The 21,411-nt window shown below is 39.9% G+C and overlaps 1 protein-coding gene across 1 annotated transcript in view; it reads right to left on the bottom strand.

Moving 5' to 3' along the window:
- Positions 1–21,411, bottom strand: part of LOC138000487 (sushi, von Willebrand factor type A, EGF and pentraxin domain-containing protein 1-like) — a 70,183-nt gene continuing 48,772 nt past the window's right edge. Inside the window, exons 22-34 of the mRNA XM_068846942.1 lie at positions 21,019–21,189; positions 19,795–19,908; positions 18,883–19,002; positions 18,174–18,296; positions 16,886–17,062; positions 15,573–15,767; positions 14,110–14,301; positions 13,658–13,834; positions 12,504–12,677; positions 11,017–11,190; positions 7,951–8,286; positions 5,447–5,633; positions 1–323 (exon numbers count right to left, since the gene is read on the bottom strand). Of these exons, the coding sequence (XP_068703043.1) occupies positions 146–323; positions 5,447–5,633; positions 7,951–8,286; positions 11,017–11,190; positions 12,504–12,677; positions 13,658–13,834; positions 14,110–14,301; positions 15,573–15,767; positions 16,886–17,062; positions 18,174–18,296; positions 18,883–19,002; positions 19,795–19,908; positions 21,019–21,189 (2,318 nt within the window). The 3' untranslated portion in view covers positions 1–145. The remainder of the gene's footprint in view (positions 324–5,446; positions 5,634–7,950; positions 8,287–11,016; positions 11,191–12,503; positions 12,678–13,657; positions 13,835–14,109; positions 14,302–15,572; positions 15,768–16,885; positions 17,063–18,173; positions 18,297–18,882; positions 19,003–19,794; positions 19,909–21,018; positions 21,190–21,411) is intronic.

Genomic DNA, 21,411 nt, shown 5'->3' with positions numbered 1-21,411 from the left:
TCTGTCAGCCATAACAAGCCCATTTATTGCATCTGTTTGTTTCAGTTACATGCATGTTCGATAAAATAGCTAATGTTGCAACAATATCATCCTATCATACATGACTCTCGTTTTACGTACGAGGGCAGTTTCTTTTTCAATTTTCTTAACCAGTAACATAAGGCCAGTATCTCTGGTACTTTCCGCTCCATCCCTTATGTTGTCGCCCATCCGAATTTCCGCCATTTGTTACAAAACGGAGCCAAAGATACGACTCAGACGTAAACGAGAAAGAGGGAATGAGATGCCCGGACCAGCCATTACTAATAGTCCTTTCACCGAACCTATAAAATAAATGAAGTGAAGAGATTAACGTTTCGATGTTGACTCGGAGATACTCGGAAAAAAAACCCGAACCATATTAGCGATTTTACTGAAAGAGTCGTCTTCCAGTACAATCGTGAAAATAAATGATGGTAATCAAACTGAGTGGAGTGCAATAGCCTACTTTCGAAAATACCGTAATACTCTTTGTCCCTCCACCTTTTTCATCAGCATTGTTTTTATTTTCTCTTGGGACCATTTTAAGTCCCAAGAGAAACTGGAAACAATGCTTATGCAAAGTTTGGAGGGGCGAACAAAGACAAATATGGTATTAGCCAATATAAAAAAAACCATAATACTCTTTGTTTGTCCATCCAAAATTTGCATGAGCATTATTTTTATTTTCTCTTGGGAATTATAATGGTCTCAAGAGAAACTCAAAACAAGGCTTATGCAAAATTTTGGAGGGACAAACAAAGAGTATTATGGTATTTTTGATATAGGACGTTTTCAACCAACCTTTAGGGACACCAATAACAATAGAGAAATGTACGACTTCTGGTGGACGAACAAAAGAAGCTAATGAGAAATCTTTTGTTTTCGTCCACCAACATGGCGGCGATGACGTCACGTGAAAACCTCCTATAGGGTAATTTTCGAAAATAGCCTATTACCACATTACATCCATTTAGAAATCGCAGCTATTTGATCGCTCAAATACAGAATTTTAGTCAGTACTAATCTTTTATTGATCCAGTTGCCGGTTTACGAAACAGAAGACACAAAACGGACTCCGAAAGTTAGAACTCCCCCAAAATGTAGATTTTCAGCCTGAAGGAGCTCGTTATCACCATTTCGTCGAATTCAGAAACCGCAAGTAATTAAATTCATCCCTTTTTTTTAAACAGCAAAGTTTTGAGAACTAACATCGCATTAGTTGAAGTATACATTTTGCTACTGTCTATTTTGTATTCTTGTTTTCTTTGTACTATTATTGTATTATAATAATAATAATAAAGTATTTTCGTTTGTCTCACGATGTGTTCACTTGAGATGTAGATCGCGACGTTTCGACTGCATACTGCTAGTCTTCATCAGGCGATGAGGTCGACTGGTTACGCGTCACCTTTTAAGCAGGATGCTCCGCTGTGATTGGTTGGTTTTCAGCCGCGGTGACTGGTGCATTTCGATCCTCGCTGTTTCGGTGTGTTGTTTCTTCGGCGGTCTGCTGTCGTACGGTTCTCCTGTTGTTGTGTTTTTTGATCGTGGGCATCGATGCTTCCGGAATTTCTATTCCACTATCCCTGTTGATTTTGTTAGGGTAAAGTCTCATGTGAATCGCCTCTTTGACCCTGCGTGCGTACCAATGAGGACTTTACCGCATTCACAGGGAATCCTTTTAACCACGCCATCTTGTTTAGTCGGCTCGACAGCGTCTTTCGGTCGTACTGGGTGTGATCTTTAATGTAGTCTTCGACTTGAAAACAGCGCGTATGCCTTATTACTGTAGGCCTATCCGAACAACTTCGCCGCTGCCTACAGCAACAAGGCATACGCGCTGTTTTCAAGTCAGAGACTACATTAAGATCACATCTAGTACGACAGAAAGACGCTGTCGAGCCGACTAAACAAGATGGCGTAGTTAAAAGGATTCCCTGTGAATGCGGTAAAGTCTACAGCGGCGAGACCGGAAGGCAGAGTTCTTGGTACGGGCAAGTCGGATGTCTCGCTCATGTTCTTTGATTCTATCTTGGATAGGCCTTCCGGTCTCACCGCTGTAGACTTTACCGCATTCACTGGGAATCCTTTTAACCACGCCATCTTGTTTAGTCGGCTCGACAGCGTCTTTCGGTCGTACTGGGTGTGATCTTTAATGTAGTCTTCGACTTGAAAACAGCGCGTATGCCTTATTACTGTAGGCCTATCCGAACAACTTCGCCGCTGCCTACAGCAACAAGGCATACGCGCTGTTTTCAAGTCAGAGACTACATTAAGATCACATCTAGTACGACAGAAAGACGCTGTCCAGCCGACTAAACAAGATGGCGTAGTTAAAAGGATTCCCTGTGAATGCGGTAAAGTCTACAGCGGCGAGACCGGAAGGCCTATCCAAGATAGAATCAAAGAACATGAGCGAGACATCCGACTTGCCCGTACCAAGAACTCTGCCGTTTCAGAACACGCTATCAACACCGGACACAACCCGCTTTGGAACGAAGTAAAGTTTATTGATCTTGATCCTCATTGGTACGCACGCAGGGTCAAAGAGGCGATTCACATAAGACTTCACCCTAACAACATCAACAGGGAAAGTGGAATAGAAATTCCGGAAGCATGAATGCCCACGATCAAAAAACACAACAGCAGGAGAACCGTACGACAGCGGACCGCCGAAGGAACAACACACCGAAACAGCGAGGATCGGAATGCACCAGGAACAGCTGCTGAAAACCAACCAATCACAGCGGAGCATCCTGCTTAAAAGGTGACGCGTAACCAGTCGACCTCATCGCCTGATGAAGACTAGCAGTATGCAGTCGAAACTTTTGGAAATCCGGTGCTGAATTGACAATAATAATAATAATAATAATAATAATAATAATAATAATAATAATAATAATAACAATAATAATAATAATAATAATAATAATAATAATAATAATAATAATAATAATAACTTGCCTAGAGGTGTTGGCAAACCTTCCCTGTCAGCCCGAAAAAAAATCCTTCTGACTGTTCTGATGTTCGTTATCTTAATTGGTTGAGTGAATCCGGAACACCTAATGTCTACAAGGAATTGCCTAGTCTAAGAATAAATAGATCCCATCCTCAAATTCCAGCTATTCTGGCACTTAAGTTGCCTTAATTGGTTGGCTTTGCGGAACATACCCTTATAATAGTCTGATACAAGGTGTGATGTTTATTGAAGAAGCCTCATTATTTAATAGGTGCTAGTCACCAGCTCAGGACCGTGATGCCCAATCAATGCAATTGTGCATGCGAGGCTGGCACTATTTTTCTTGGGACGTGTGCCCATTTTTACATCATATGACAATTTGGGCTAAAAGAGCTCACTGGCTTCCTCGTGAGTTAATCTCCTCAATAACAATAATAATAATAATAATAATAATAATAATAATGATAATAATAATAATAATAATAATAAGGATGATAATAAAAATAATAATAATAATAATAATAATAATAATAATAATAATAATAATATAGCGCCATTATCATTAGTTGCACAAGGCGCGTTACAATAAAATTCACCGTATAAAATAAAGGTAAAAATAACTATCTATGAAGGTTAAAAATTTCAAAGGTTATTTATAAGTTAAAGGGAATCTCCTCTGTTTTAACAAATCTCCTCTAAAATGTTCCATGTGTACTTTTTAGAAGATCTGTAACAAAAAAATGCATTACCTAGTGAAATAATTTTTTAGCGTCTTTCAAAGATCGGCCTCAACGCTTCCTGGTGCCGTCATCTTAAATGTCGCGCAATGCAAGTTGGGTACTGACGACGTTTCGTGGTTGCTTCGCTTCAAGTCTCCTTGCCTTGTTTATTACTTTCTTCGAAGAACAAAGTGTAGGATTCGACTCAGTTTTTGGATTTGGAGCTTTTTAAATTTATTTTATTTCGGGTCGCGTTCTGGTTGCGCATGCGTACGATTTCTCTGTCTCCTAAAAGGCAGTTGAAGTGGGATTCGAACTCGGTAGCTCTTCTTTCAGGGGCAATCGCGATGACCATTAAACCACGGAAAGACTACGTGACAGAGGAATGGGGAAGTATGCATTAAAGAATTGTGTGAGTGACCGGAAACGAGTTTTTGTGTTTTCATTGCACACAATAAGCCATTTCCGAGTTCATGTCTGCCTCCTCTTCAAAGCGAGTCTAAGTGCGAAGTTTTTGTGATGGTAATTAGTTCTACTTTACATATGAATGAAAACTAATTTTCATAACAAAAACTTGGCACTTAGACTCGCTTTGAAGGGGAGGCAGACATGAACGGCCTATTCAATATCCGGTTATCGTATGACTCTGTAACAGATATGGTAATTTCACAACTCTCCCACTATTGTTAAGAAAAAGTATTAAATATGTTTAAATATCATCGTAGAGACTTGCAAATCATCTGTTTTCTGGTTTTGATTGGAATAAATTCCGTTAACAATAGTTTTAAATGTACACAAATATCCACGATCGCGCTTATTGCATCGCATTGGGTCACGGAATGTGGACTATGGACTTCGGACTAAGGAATTGAAACTGGATATTTACCAAGACATTGTAACATATAGAAACCCACTAAAATACTGTGAAATTAAAGGAAGTCGGCCGAAGATTACTTCGAACAAAATGTAGGGCACCCGTAGCCTCTTGTATTGTGTGTATTTTCGTGACGGGATTCAGTTTAATGAAAAAGATACAGATTCTTCCTACAGGAATCAGTTGGAACCAGAATACTCATCAAGCAAAGAAAGAAGAGAAAATCAAGGCGAAGAAGAAGAAGAAAGCAATTCTTTGCTTGCAAATTTAGGCACTCACGATCGCCTTTCGTCGTTTGTGATCTATGACCTGTTATGCCTGGTGATGTGAAATTTTTTGGAAGAATAAACCTTCAGATAGCTTGAATCGACGCGCGTCTATCATCTTTCGGGAAAATATGGAAATTTATGCCAGTATCTTTTCTGTTTTTTCCTTGCTTTCTACAAGGAAACAGATTTTGACTCAAAGTTCCTGCTAATCGGACAGCAAAACAACTACGAAACGTCATCAGTACCCAACTTGCATTGCGCGATATTCAAGATGGCCGCACCCGAAAGCCTTGAGGCCGATCTTTGGAAGACGATTAAAAAAAAAAATATTTCCCTAGGTAATGCATTTTAATTTTTGTAACAGAACTTCTAACAAGCACAATTGGAACATTTTAGGTGACATTTGTTGGAAGAGTGGAGGTTCCCTTTAAAAGAAACTTTAAAAAGGTAAGTTTTGATGAGTTTGTCAAAAATGAGCAATCAGAAAGGCGATGGTCTGTTGAATCAGTATATCTAATAAGGCACTATATATTGGCGGATAGTTGGGAAAAATATATCCTCCTGTTGGGTGGAGATTTGAGACAAAAGTAGACAAAATACTGACCTTCCCGACTTAATGACCAGGTAATCATGACCACTTTCAGTTGCGTAATCTGTCAATATAAACTCAGTGGCCTCGTTGTTCCGATACAGTAGCCATACACAGTCGGTGTTATCCGGATAACCATTCGGGAATCCGGGAGAGGAGAACGAGCCCGATCCATCTTCAAAGACGCCTCCACAAGATTGGTCTAAAAACAATCAACGCGATCTGAGTCAGTGACTGTGGCAGCATTGGGGTATTTACTATGGTAACAAAAAGACTGAATTATCTACTATGGTAAACAGATAATGTCCAGATTGTCCTTACGGAATTATGTCGTTTATAACAACAAACTTGTCATGACCCTGTCCACGTTGCCAGCGAAACGATGGCTAGGTTAAGCACAAAAAGGCCGTCACACGTCGTTATAAAACCGAATGTTTTCGACTTATTGTCACCATCAGGGTTAGTTAACACGGTCCGAGGTTGTGTATGGTTTCAAGTGATTAACATCAGTAGATGGTATAAAAACTCCGGTCCTTGATGTGATTGGTCAACGTAGTCGTGATATTATTGATCTACTGTCAGTTAAGCCTTGATTTCATTGCCGGGCCGTGAAGACTGTAAACTCTGATTGGTGCGCTTCGATTCGTTTGGGTAAATGCCATTTGGAAAATGATATTTGCTCATTCTATCCGGGCAATACTCAGCTAGAATAGTCATGCACAAAATAGCCTTAAAACAAAGGGTTCCTTCGAAATCAGAACACTGGCTGCCTCTTAAACGAACGCCCTTTTAGCTGGCTCATGGTTGGTGTGCTCGACTCCGGTGCGAGTGGTACGGGTTCGGGCCCTGGCCGGGGACATTGTGTTGTGTTGTGTTCTTGGGCAAGACACTTTATTCTCACGGTCCGGCAAATTTAATGCTGGGGGTAGCCCTGCGATGGACTAGCATCCCATCCAGGGGGGTGTAGAAATACTCCTAGTGGCTTCATGCTACAGAAACCGGGATAAGCTCCGGCTTAATGGGCCACTTGGCTCGTAAGCAGTCTTTTTATTATTCTTTTTAGAAGGATTGACTCGGATACAACACTGTTTCAACAGCGTATCTGTACCAGATTAACAAGATGCAGGCTCATCACTGTGACAACAGACAACAGAAAAGCAATCTCATTTGGTTCCACTACGAAGTGTAAAGGGTAAATAAATTGACAATAATTTAGGAGAGGTTCAACATTCAATATATCTTAGTAGGGCTTTTTAGTGATACGGAGTTAGGCAGTCAAATTCTTCTACAGAGTACAGTGTTGAAATAGCTAAAGTGTTGAAATTGATTTGAGACATCTTAATTTCTCATTCCTAAAAGTGCCATTACGACCAAAAATAAATTCTTCTTATTCTTTGGATTTCAAAACTATGTTAACTGAACACTAAGTGACCAAATGTTCAAGCCAGTTTCTGTCCCTTTCAACTGGAATTTTGCTATTTAATGGTCCTCCATTACTAACTTTAAAATCGTGAGACAGCTGGATCGAGGAGAAAATGACGTCGAAGGCTCACTAGTTTAAGGAGGCTCCCTAGAATTTTAGGGCCGCGCGAGAGCTGAGAACTAGTATGGTGCGTAAAGGTTAAATCACTCGTGTTTTCCCGATTTTTTGACGTCAGCGCGACCAAATCTGTAAAATTAACTGCTAATTTTCTCGCGTTCCCTTCGGAAAAAATTGGCTCAGTTCTAACACATAAAGTTTCTATCAAATACCCTATATTTGTTAAAATCTGTCAGAGCTAATCTTATGTATTTAGAAAATGCCAAATTACAGAGTATTGGTAAAACCGTCCGAACGACCTTGACTTTTCACCACTTCAAAATGTCAGGCAAATAAAGAATAAAACAATTGTACCGAAGGAAAGTACACATATTAAGGAATTTAGACCAAAAATATCTGCCTGTCATAAGATGTGATATTGCCATGGTAACGGCTATAATTAAAAAATTGACACCCAAAAATAAGCCTTATTATATCGGTACCCATACTGGTAAATCTCTACAGGGAAAACTTTAAGACAAATTAACTAGGTTTCCTTTTGCAACTCGTGCCCTGTAGTAAGGGTATTCGCAAATATTCTAGGGATCCACCTTTGGAATGCAATGCGCATGTACGCGGATGAATTAATATGCACCACGGGAGTTGTTTTTGCTTTCAGATTTTAAACTCGTGTTTTGCATATATAATAAGCTACATTTGCACGGTGAAATTAAATGGTGTCACTTTTCCCTAGATCCAACCCTCTAAGATCCAATGGGTCAAACGTGAGTAATGGCAGACAGTGAAATCCAAAACTAACACTCAAAGTAAACAGCCTTTGGATAAAATGCAATGCTCAAAATTTTGCCATTCGGGTGTTAAGCAAACACATTTTGAAAATCTGAAGAAAAGAAGGAAGTGATTTTTTGATCATTGTAGCACTCAAAAGTAACCCGTAGTGACCAGACTGAAAGACACATTTGACTTCATTATCACTCACCAACTTGCTTATAGCTGAAAGAGAACCCTTTAAAGTTTGTGGCTCCATCGCTAACAAATCTCACACGCACCACATTTCCGGATGAAGTGAATGGCGGCGGTGTGTAGGTTGTACCATCAAATGCTATACTGGGCGTTTGGAAATGACTTGTATCGTAAATAAGCACGAAATCGTGACCACTCTGTGTTTTGAATTCAGAAAAGTCCAGTCTAATTTTCTTGTTAACCGGAACCTGTATCTGCCACGTGCAGTATTCGTTGTCACCGTAATGGGCAGGGTAGCTTGGTGACGTCACTACTCCATTTGGACCATTTAGGAACGTTCCACAGTTTGTAACTGTAAAAATAAAGGTTTCGCTTTTAATGTCCTCAGAATTAAGTGCCATATAATTAGGAAATTGACGTGAATAAGAACTTTATGGATAATTAGTGAAAAACTGACGCCAGGGGCACGTTTCTTGAAGTGATGACTTTTCGGGCCCGAAAAGTCATTTGTGAAACTGTCATCGCTTTGTTTCAAAACACTGGTCTTTTCAGTATGTTTTCAAGATAACTAAAAGCAAAATGACTGAGAAAATTGATGACTTGAAACCTTTTTCCCGTCTTACAATGCTCAGGGAATAGACCTTTTTCCCTTGTACATTTTGTTTTCCCAATACAGATCATGTTTTTGTTTTCCCAATACAGATCATATGATAATAGATCGTTTTCACGTGACGTCATCATTTTTTAAAATCCAAAACTAAAGAGCCACGAAAGATTTTATCCTCATCAGGCATAAGAGGCGGTAAATTTGTATCCATTTGCAATTTTAAAGCTCAATAGCGTGCTTCGTTTGGAAACCAGAGCATTTTGAATTTCTGAGTTCTAGCGGTGCGTGACACGAGGCGACGATCGAGTTTATTGAGAAATATATATTTATCTCATGGTTTTGAGCCTTTTTAGAATTTAAAGCATTTGAAAAAGTGCTTAGGTAAATAGCTGTTTGTTCACTACAGATGATCACTCGCCTAGATAGCCAAAGTAAGTAACAGATGTTGACACTATTTTCCGGCCGCCATATTGGTGCACCACAGATGTACACCAATATGGCGTTTTCATACTGGGCTCTGTAAATTTCTGCGAAACATTTCGACGAATATCTGAAGTTTGGGGAAACGCACAGGCCTAAAACTTGGAGAAGTATCTTCTTCATTTATCTTCTACAACATCACGAATTCTTGACTTTTTCCACTGGATGGTTTTCGATTTATTTTTTTATTGCGTGACAGTGAAAACGATCTATACTCAGGAGGCTTGGTCCTTTGTTTTGTTCATTAAAAAGAGTGCATGCAGGCATATTCACGCTTGCATGCACTCATTTTAACGAACAAAACAAAGGAACAAACCTCCTGAGTATTATCATATGATCTGTATTGGGAAAACAAAATGTACAGGCGCAAAAGGTCTATGGATCGTTTTCAGGTGACGTCATCATTTTCGAAAATCCAAAACTAAAGAGCCACGAAAGTTTTTATCCTCATCAGGCATAAGAGGCGGTAAATTTGTATCCATTGGCAATTTTAAAGCTCAATAGCGTGCTTCGTTTGGAAACCAGAGCATTTTGAATATCTGAGTTATAGCGGTGCGTGACACGAGGCGACGATCGAGTTTTTTGAGAAATATATATTTATCTCATGGTTTTGAGCCTTTTTAGAATTTAAAGCATTAGGAAAAGTGCTTAGGTAAATAGCTGTTTGTTCAGTACAGATGATCACTCGCCTAGATAGCCAAAGTAAGTAACAGATGTTGACACTATTTTCCGGCCGCCATATTGGTGCACCACAGATGTGCACCAACATGGCGTTTTCGTACTAGGCTCTGTAAATTTCTGCGAAACATTTCGACGAATATCTGAAGTTTGGGGAAACGCACAGGCCTAAAACTTGGAGAAGTGTCTTCTTTATTTATCTTCTACAACATCACGAATTCTTGACTTTTTCCACTGGATGGTTTTCGATTTATTTTTTTATTGCGTGACAGTGAAAACGATCTATTGCGACACGCGAGAAGTTTCGAGACAATTTGGGAGACGGGCTCAAGGATCGTCTTAATATTAGGGAGTTTAACAACGCGCGTTTTTGAGACGCGGACGGCAACCGGAAGAGAATATTTCGCGTGCCAGGACAGTGGTATTTCCCAGATTTTTACACTAATCATCTAAAGGGAAAACAGCTCACTTCCGGTTGCCGTCCGCGTCTCAAAAACGCGCGTGCTTAAGCTCCCTAACAACGACAACAGCGACCGCAACGAGAACATCATCTCAAAATATAAATTCGCGTTATTTTAATGGCTTCGTGACTTCTTCAACCTTTTTAATATGACAAGGGTGTGGTGGTTCCTCAATAATGACACTCGTCGGAACAGCGCTTAAGTCAGGGGGGAAAATGACAATTTATCCTCACATGCTGACGTTCTTCATAAAACCAACGGTACCATAAAACCTCAAATTTGGCTATTTCACGTTGCTGTTTTGCTGACGACAGCAAAGAAATGGACGAAAGTGAAAAACGCACGTGCAAGGCGTGCAAAGCTATTGTTTTTGCCCACTAAATATGCAAATTTGTAACGGTTTTGTTGCCGTTGCGGTTGTAGTTGCTTAAGCTCCCTACTGACTGGCATTTTACGCGGTCGCCAGGTTGTTGCCAACAACAAAATACATCTCAAAATACCTCTCGTATGTGGTTTGAGACCAGAAACAACAATAGTGTGCTTTACAACCGCTGGCGGACGAACACAAGGCGTAAGGGAGAGATCTGTTGTTTTCGTCCACCAATATGGCGAGATGACGTAGGTAAAAACGAGCTTTGTTTTTGCTCCAGGCATGGCGGCGATGACGTAACAAGTCATCAAGTCATAACAAGTCATGTTGCCTGTCTCTGGAGAATTGTGGTCACGTAGACACCAATATGGCCGCCGTAATGTCAATTGTGAAAAAAGAATATTCTTTTAGTGAAACTTTCTTTTTTTCTTAGTTTCCGAGATGAACAGCGCACTGTTCAGTGTGACCAATTTTGTCGCTACTTACTTTGACAGGTTGGTTGAGAGCCGGTCCACGAGCCATCCGCTTGACACGTCCTGGTAAGATCTCCAACAAGTTTGTAGCCCGGATCACACTCGAGTAGGACAGAACTCTGGTAAGTAAAGATGTCCCTGTATCTGACACCATTTGCAGGTATACCTGGATCACCACAGCTGACAACTGAAAATTGTACGCGTGGGAATAAAGAGCTTTGTTCGAGAAGCATTTTCAATATTTCATCCGCTTGTTTTGAGTTTTGTTTGTCATTTACTCGTTTCCCGTCTTTTGCGTAGTTTACTGCTTAGAACTGTGGGAGCGTGTATTATTTGATCTCGCTGTTCGGCCATGTTTTGAATACGTTTGGGTAAGTAAAAAGATCGTTTAACTTCTCAACCATTAACACTGAAATCAGCTGTAGTAGATTGCTACCGAAGAGCACAACCTGTTCTCATCAAAGGCGACTGGCCGGGGGATACTCGTTTTACCAGGGTTAACGAATTTCAGTCCTAGAAGTAAAGCAAACCAATTGCCACTTGAACCAATTTTAGTGTCTAAGAACTAATGACCTATCGGTCTCGTTATCTTGGCATAAATAAGAGACAGATTAGGGTTTGTGTCAGGGAAATTTTCCAATAACCGAGTGTTACTTCATTCTACAAAGTGAAGTTCATTTTAAGCAATTATTATATGTCCAGAAATGTGCGCAATTAGATGCACGTCAATTTCAATAAGCATTACGGAGTGAACCCTAGGTCTTCTCCTCACCTTCAACATCACTCGTTTAAAGGCCGATGTTCATCCAAAAGATAGTGCCCGCTTGTGTTGTTGTTTTGAAATAGTTCCAGTGTTTTATGATTGGGTACTCGTCGGTGATTTTCGAATTTTCCTTCAGAGCGGCGAAATTCAACACGGCGCGTGCAATGTCATTTGTTTGAACATTGACCTTTAACGTCACAAAATAGGGAATTTAAGAAACGACGACGGCTACGACTACGACAACGCCACAAAGCAATAATATCATTGGTTAAAAGAGCATAAATAATCGTTCAGCGCGTGCAGCACGGATTTTAGCAACTATGTTTGCAGTCCTCTGCATAACGACGACGTGAAATCACCAAATTTGAAGTTTTGACGACAACATAAGCATGCAACAGAGAATCCTTCATCTCTGTTGTAACTTTGAAACCGCTCGTACCGATTTATTTTTAGGATACTTTGCCCACATTGTACGACGCGAACTAGACTGAAAAATCGCGAAAGGCTTACGATAGAGCCAAGTTATATTTTGAGGTGACGTTTTCGTCGACCTTCGCCGTCGTAGATCTTAAATTCCCTAGTGTCTTCGAAACACTGGTCCTCAAATGAAGAGAAACAGCTGCATTTATCCCAAGTGAACTTGGGATAAACCGCAACACGAACCTTATTGCTGGAAAATAAGTGGCAAATGCTTAGACTTAAAGGGACATGTGAATTTTTTCGGAAAAAAACCTTACTGCGACATGTCGGCTGAGTTCCAGTCCACAATCCATTGTTCTGACACGTTCGAATATCAGATCCTTGTAATGTATAACCAACGTTGCACTTGAATTTAATAGAGTTGCCATATTGGAAGGAGCTTGAATTCTTATTGCCATTTGTAGGGACACCTGGATTGCCACAGGAACGCTCTGTGCAGAACAAATAAGTCTGATTAAGTTCTTGGTTCTATTCGTCTTGATCGTCAAATGATAAGAGCGTATTGTTTGGAGAATGTTATGCAAATAAGAATTATTTTTCGGGTGTATTTTGAATGTGACGAATGATTAATGATTAATCGATTTTAGAGATCATAGAGCCTCTACAAATATTTTTTAGATAGATAGATAGATAGATAGATAGATAGATAGATAGATAGATAGAGAGATAGAGAGATGGCTGAATTAAGCATATACAGTTACAATACTTCTAATACTTAAAACCCATGATACATAAGCAACATTGTGATATTAAATACTAAAATCGGTAAAATAAAATTCCCTTTATAAGTTGCACGTGGAGTCCGTCCATATCTGTACTGTTTTGTCATTTTGCTTCTGTGGTCGAAGATAAATATAACCATCTTATTACCCATTGCCAAGAAGTACCAGTTTTTTGTGGGGGTGGGGGGTGGGGGTGTGGTTAGTGAGCAGTCAAGGAAAGCGTGATAGCTACGTGATTGGCTCAAATATCTCGCAATACCTTTTCAAACAATAAGATGGAAAGAAAAAAAATACAACAACAATCGCGGCTTTCTCAACTTCGAATCATCGTGCCATGTGAATCAATCCACGTACCCTTTGCTCGTGTTGCGATTGGTAAGTGATTAGTCCGATTTGGATCAGTCTCGCCATGCGTGATAAACCATCAAGCTGCGATAACGTAGATGGCGAGACATCACAAAACACGACTTTACACAGTAAGGTTAATTGCAGCTCGGTTTCAAATGAATTGCGTAGTACGTATTAATTAGTAATCAGCTTTATTTGATTGTCATTGAAACAGCGATTGAATTAACGCAAGAAAAGGGCATATCGATAGTTTTACATGTAATTTGATCTAGTTTATTGGAATATTCAAAAGGAAAGGAGAGTATAGTTACCTCGAACTGAAATAAATATTGAACACATACCTAGACAAACAGGTTTGGATCCACTCCATTGTCCATTGCCTTGGCATGTCTGACTTCCCTCGCCCTCGAGATGATGGTTTGGTTTGCACGTGTACGTCACAATGGATTGGAAAGTAGTACCTTTTGAAATGTCACGGAAACCGCCATACGGATTTCCAGGATCCTTGCAGTCCACCACTAATAGTGCATGAAAACAGCCAATCAAAAGTTTCGATTTATTTATTCAAAAATCAGTTATGAACTGAGGACAAAAGATTGTGCATGGTCACGGTCAAGTTAACATGAATCGCCATGTCACTGTTCTCGCTTTTGTGGTTTCCAGAGTTTCATAACCAGTCCATCTATATGAACTATGCACAGACTAAGGAATAGTCTTGTGATAGTGTGCAACCCAGATTGTCTCACGTATGCGCCGACATGATCAGCACGAGAAAATTGAATTTAATACTTACATTCGCAGGTAGGATCTACTTCGGTCCACTGTCCTCCACTTGCACCATTTGAGACACACGTTCTAAAGGATGAGCTGGACGGTACTAGGTTGTAGCCCTGGTTGCAGGTGACACGGAGAGTGGCACCTAACTCGTAACGGAAACCTTGGACCGCTCCGTTCGCAGGTACAGGAACAGGACTACAGAAGGCAGCTGAAAATAAATTGTGAGGATGACAATCTTTGTGTCCATAAATGGTACTCTTGAGGACCTTTTTATATCAAATCAAACATTTTAACGTATATATCTTATTTGAAAATATAGGAACCATTCGGGAGGTGTAAATGAATGCAGTAGTAGACGCATGGGCTGTTGGTATTCTGGTATCATAGTCATGAACAATTTGCCTGTTGTCAGAAGAGGAAGGGGAACGGTAAAAAAGATCAAAATGGAGATAACAGATCGAGCATGGAACATGGAAAAGAGAAGAATTTGTTGTTTTTTACAATACTTTTCTTGTGTTTCTTGTTGTTATTGCACAAACCTTATGCATGGGAGGGCGGAAAAGGACGATATGAGATTCGGCATTCTTTTTTGAAGGTTGTAAGTACGAAGTGACACGTTCGATATGTTGGTGCAGTAGATGATAAATCTCAGGGGAGTTTTACGTCCATGAACACTTGCAATCTTGAGAGACATACATTTACTTTTTCTTAAATGACGATCATTTCGTGGTGACATTCGATGGCATTGTGCAAAATTATATGACAAAAAAGTCATCTACCCCTCCCATTATTGATGAAAATGCTTAATCATGGAGAAGAAAACTCACTGACGCAACCTGATCGTGATTAAAGCCCGCTTTACACTAGCACAAAAATCTGACTCGGTACTCCGGAATCTCGGTACCGTACCTATGTTTTTCGGGCACGGCATGTTAAATTTTTCGTGTCTAAACAGAACAAACAGAAGGCATATCTACCTCGGAGGTTTTCATATTATTGATGAAAAAGCCTAAACATGGAGGAGAAAACTCACTGACCCAACGTGATCGTGATTCAAGCCCTCTGTACACTACCAAAAAAACCTGACTCGGCACTCCGGAATCTCGGTACCGTACCTCTGTTTTTCGGGTACGGCGTGATAACGTTTTCGTGTGTAAACAGAACAAACAGAAGGCATACTAGTAGACACCCGTGCCATAAAACATAGGGGTGATGAGTACATCTCCGGGGATGTGCTCGGCACTCCAAAGTTTGGTACCATGCCGCTATTTTGGAGTGCTGTGCAGTTACTCTTGTGCGTGTGTAAATTAAAGGGGTTTTAATCATTACTCAATGGAATCTTAGTGTCCAAACACTGCATGAGGAGACGAAAAGTCTTTGATGTTTTTACAGCCAAAAGACCAAAAAGTAGGCAACTTCAAATTTTAAACTAAACTTTAACAAAACCGACAAAACACGTTATTTTCTCATGATATATACCAACACATCGTGGCTGTGTTCCGCTCCACTTTCCATTTTGCTGGCATGTCCTTGTGGCATCACCGTCGGCAGTCATTTCGTAGTTCGCATCGCATGTAAAAGTCGCTTTGGTACCGAGAACGCTTCGGCCGCTATCAGCACCCGTGAGGACTCTCTTAGCGTGCTCCACTTGACCAATCTCCTCACAGAAAACACCTAAGGAAGGCAGGTTGATTACAAATCAATGATCAACTAGCGTAGTACTCACTGACATTTAAAAGTGCACCTAATAAGTAGCATGCCGAGTCTTGATAAACGTCAGGAAGTGTTACTTATCTGGACAATTTAAGCAATTGTCTCTTATAATAGACACCTGCAAAATTTTTAAGGTGTCTACTTTAAGAGAAAATTGTTTAAATTGTACAGATAAGTGCCAGGATCTCCTCTCCATTTCGTCTATAACCCGCACACTTCAAAATATATACATTTCTTTCATTCATCACAATGTAGCCCTACAAATTTGAAGTCCAAGTATATATTTTCAACGACACAGCGCTGGGGTTTGGTTTTACTCGTAGACTAGGGTTGTCTTTGGCGTTCATTTTTACCTGAGGAGTAAAGAGGAAATCATGTTTTTAATGACACTTATATCCCGCATTTATATCTGCACAAGTAATGTTGATGTTGGAAAGAAAGTTAAGAATATTTTGTGACCCTTAGCAGAATCGGTGTGCAGCTAATTATGCACATTTCTGGGCATATCGCTGAGAAGATTTTTTTGCAATTGCAGATGAAAAGCAAGGGTAAATTTATACGTTACTTAATTCATTCAATTCCATCTTTCCGGTATGGGCTTTATGTCAGAGAAAGCGAGAAATATAGCAGCCATGATCTGTTGACTGGTGCTCTCGGTTTTTTTTTTTTACGTGGCAATTATCATTCCGCGAGGACACTAAACCCTTTTTAGATCATTTGCATTTTGGTTAACAATCAGATATTAAAGTTGCATTTAAATCTGGAGGGACAGGAACCCTCTTCATCCAAAGAGACCGTTATTCTCAAGGTCAACACGGAATATAGCGGCCTCTAAGGCCAGTTTTGAAACTGACCGCGCAGCCGTAGCTCAGGTCCACGTCTGTTACCATCGGAGACCGCTAGTGTTTAAAATTATGAGACTGCGCAGAAAAAAGGGAAGTCCATCATTAGCGGACGTCTTGCCAGACGTCGTTATTCTCGGTGATGGCCAATTAAAAGGATCGTGGACTCTCGGGGTTGAACATCCCCAGCAGCCAGATTGACTTATTCCCTATTTTCAATTGGTAGAAAACACTTACGAATACAGCTTGGTTCGCCTCCTGACCATTGGCCATCTGCTTGGCAATATCTACTGGTAGTATACGTGGCTTTGTAGCCGCTTTGACAGGTGTATGATGCAGTGCTCCCCATCACGAGTCCAGAACTTAATGCCACGTTACCGTTTGCTGGAGAGCTTAACGCAGGGCAGGATAAAGCTGTAATTAATAGGCAAGCACAAGGAATTGATTTGGTAAAAGCGTGAGGCCCAGAGAACTAGAAAAATATGAGCCATTACGCTAAAATATGGTGTAAGTTTAGTTCTTCAAAACTGAGGGAAAAATTACAATGCGAACAAAAAAGTTGAATCCCGTCAAAATATTCAATTGTATGCTTTGTTCGAAGTCGAAGAGACAAAATAATTTCAGAGATTCAGCACTGAGTTTACGGAGAACGGAAAACACCAGGCACAATTTTGCACTTTACCAAAGATCAAAGAAACATATTTGACTTTATCTCATTTTTTGCCTGTTAGATACAAAATATCAAGCAAGTTTTCAAAATAGGGAGAAAAGTTAGAACAAGGAAATTTTCATGTTTTAATTACTGGTAGCAGACAGCCCTTTTAAGTTTGCCGTTTCATGCAGACGAGATGTCACCCCTCTTTAATGAACGATTACCCACACGGTTCGGTTCTGAATTCCAAGCGGGTGCCCTTGATACAAATCATTATCTGAAAACCAACTAGATTTTCCTTCGGAGTTCCTCAAATTCATTTCCCACTCGCTTTGTAAAAAGTCAGTTGGTGACCTCCGGCCAATCGTTACTTCTCATACACGATCCCGTAAGCTGCAAGCATGTTTTTCACTTTCAACGGCAACTGCACGCAAGCTCTTTACTATCCAACCATTTCCCAGGGTCTCCAAAAGGACCCTGAGAATGACGCTGTTTACTATCAACTTACTTTAATTTCTCAGACCTTCGCAAAAAGATCAATTGAGGCTTTTTCGTTGAGGAAATTTTAAATAAATAAATTGTTGAAAAAAAAGTCAATTGCAAGCATAACCTTCAAAACATTTTGAGGTTTCTGAAAGATTTTTTCAAAGTTATTATACTCACTTTTTTCACTCGAAGTTGCAAACAATTCTAAGCCTCAGGTTTCTAACAGATGTTTTCGCATCATGATTCAAGCTATAGGGTCTGGCTTCCCAGTCAAAAGAACCCTTAATCAGAGTCAACCATCCACACCAAAGAGAAAGAAACCTTCACTCCTTTGATTTTTTTACTCATTTTGAAAGATTTGATTTTACCCTACGATGTTAGACTTACGGTCACAATTCTTTTTGTCCGCTTTAAGAAAGTATCCTTGCCTACAGAGGCAGTAGAAGGATTGATACGTGTTGACACATGAATGCTCACAGCCTCCGTTAGAATATGCACATTCATCTCGGTCTGAAGAAAAAAAGTATAATTTTTTTTTAAAAAATCTTGTATATAGATGTTATGACTAGTGTGAGGTCGGTACTGGGAAATTGTTGGCGAGTTCCTTTTTCTGCCAGTTTATGCGCCAACCCGGGAAGGCTGCAGCGAAAGTTTTGCTTTGTAAATAGTTAGACACAAATCGTTAGACTTTCAAGCTTCTCGGATAGGCACCCAAAGTTCACGGTGTTGTGTTCAATCTCCGCCAGCACTTGGTTGGCCTGTGTGGATAACCTCACAGTTAAACGGCTTTTCATCTCATGAGGCCAGCCGGAAGTAAGGCTTTTTTTGCCAGGTGTTAGAGCCTTTGCTAAGAGGTTCTTCCTGTACCTCGAATATTTTCTTGTAAAAAACAACCCAAAACCGAAAACTACGTCTAGTTTACTTAAAAATACCAGGGTAACTACAAGAAAACTATCAACCGAAAAACGACAAGTCAATGTTGTGCTGGACTGTCCACTGTTATATAGGTAAAATGCATTGATACGTTTCTTTACGAGCTTGTTATGAACGCTCAGCTACTGTAAATTACCAGCTAAGTAAAACTCTCTGAAATCACCTTTGCAGCTTCTCTCAGATTCCAAATCCATACCGGTTGGACAAGTACAGGAGAAAGAACCAATTGAGTTGTGGCATGTGTGAGAACACCCTCCGTTTGAATTTGAGCATTCGTCGATGTCTTGTAAAAGAAGGAAAGAGAGAAAGAGAGAAAGAAAAAGAGAAAAAAAGAAAGAAAGAAAGAAAGGAAGGAAGAAAGAAAGAAAGGAAGAAAGAAAGAAAGAAAGAGAGAAAGAAAGAAAAGAAAAATCGGTAAATATAGGGAGAAAGAAAGAAATAAATATAGGAAGGAAGAAAGGAAAGAAGAAAGCGAGATCAAATGTAAGATTTTCAAAATATCCTCAGAATATGTTATAATCTTACATAATCTTCTTTATCTTAGGTGTCTTCTCATTGGTTTTTGAGAGAAACAATCAAATGCGTCTCAGATTGGTACATTCATGTTAGCACAAAGAGTGAGCAGGCGCCGTAAGGTTCAAATAGTCAATTCTTTTGGCTATGAGAACCCTACGGCGCCTCGGGTCATGCGCAGACATAAGATCCGAGGCTCTTGTGACGAGAATGACTTATTGCCTCCAACACTTCTTTTGCGCCGCTCAACATTTGACAATTAATCCCTGAGTGCATGCGCGGTGACAATCGTAAGTCTTGTCGTATGCCCCAAAAATGGTACCGTGTAAATCGGCCCTTAAAAATTGTAACTCCTGGAACTAGATAATAAATTTCTGTCAGGTCTGTGGACACTGTAAACAAATGGGCGAACACAACAAAGAAGATAAGAGAGAACGAACGCACAAATAAGAGAGCACGCGAAAGAACCAAAAAATAAAAAAAGAGTAGATGAATAAACGAACGTGCATGAGTGAGCGAATGAATGAATGAATGAATGAATGTAAAAGGTGCATAGACTTACCAACGCAGGTGGTCGATCCTTGAAGTCTATATCCTTTGTGACAATGACACACATATCCCCCATTAGTATTTTTACACCACTGATTGCAAGGATTGTTATTGCACTCGTTGTCATCTGCCAGTTTCCAATTTGAAAAGAAAAAAAAAACAATAATTACTAGAGTAACTGGGGTAGATGACAATCAATGCGCTTGCAATATGTCATCCTTGTGTCATCAAATTACATAGAAAATTTAGTGGTCGCGTGATTCCTGTTCAATCAATCCCATTTTATTTGATTTAGATTTTTACCACCTTCATATACTGTATCTTGCGGGCCATTCTCTCGAGTAATATTCACCATATCGCTATCTTTTTGCTTCAATCTTAAGCTTATGAAACGAAACGTACATGTTATTGCTGGTGACGTGTCATCCTGTGAAAGGTGTCTTTTTTTAAAAAAAGGCCATTGCTCTTTTGTAACACTGAACACAACGAGACATGTTGGTGTTAACAGTAGAAAACGGAGCATGCAATACGGCCCTGCACTTAGGACCTCGATTTCAATTCAAGACCCGTTCTAACCATTCACTGAGTTTGATCCAGGTATTCACTGGTTCAGCTCCTCGGCTTTACTTGTAAATTCCCAACTTATTAGAGATTCAAGATTCAAGATTTATTATTATTATTATTCCCTATTTCAGAAAATAAATAATTGACATATCAATTAAAACAAAGAAGGAAACAGACTAATTCTACTTGAGTTAGAAAAAGTGGAAAAGTGCGTAGTGGCTATAGTAGCAAATGCTTTCGAGATGGCCACTAGCACAGAATTGTTTGTCTAAAAGTACAGCCAGTTGGGATTCGTAACAGTTGTAATATAATTGTTGTTCTCTTCTATTAATATATTGTCCCTAAAATGCCCCCATGGGGAGTAGTCAATAAAGAATGTATGTTTTGATGCATCAGAATCGAATTTCAAAACTATGTTGTTCAGCACCCCAAAGCATCAACACGCACGAATATGGTCGTAGAGAGTGTTTCTGCTCACGTAACCAGTAGCCATGTTTGCATACTAAACAATTTTCACAAAAATAGAGTTCAATTCCCAGAAGAATATTTCACTCCTCCAAGATGGCCGCTGTTTCTTTGTTTCACTCCTCGCTCCAACATGGCCGCCGGCAGACGTCATGTGAAAACACTGTATTGGTGCCGCCTACTTTATTAGATGTCTTAGCCAAGCTACCTGAACACTGTGGGTGGCTCCCGGTCCATGCTCCTCTCTGACAAGTTCTGGTGTTAGATCCGGAAAGTGAATATCCAGCGTTACAAGTAAACGTGAGGGTACTTCCTGCACTGTAATCACGCGAAGACATGGTTCCATAAATTGGAACGCCAATAGCAGCACAAGGGGAAGCTGAAATACAGTTACGAAATATAAGGACAATTGATAATGCAATTTAATTTACACTGATCTAAATACACAAAATCGGCTACCTCAACGTTGCAACCAATTCAAACCCTTAGGGAATAAAACGTTTTGTCCCACGCATTTCCACATCATTTAAATATGAATGCTGCATTATACAATGCAAATCAGAAGCACGTGACCTTCAAGCGTGTAACCTGCAACTCTTTT

Source organism: Montipora foliosa, chromosome 4 (genome assembly GCF_036669935.1).
Source record: "Montipora foliosa isolate CH-2021 chromosome 4, ASM3666993v2, whole genome shotgun sequence".
Lineage (NCBI taxonomy): Eukaryota > Metazoa > Cnidaria > Anthozoa > Scleractinia > Acroporidae > Montipora > Montipora foliosa.
The sequence above is the reverse complement of the archived record's forward strand: the minus strand, read 5'-3'. Positions and strand labels throughout refer to the sequence as shown.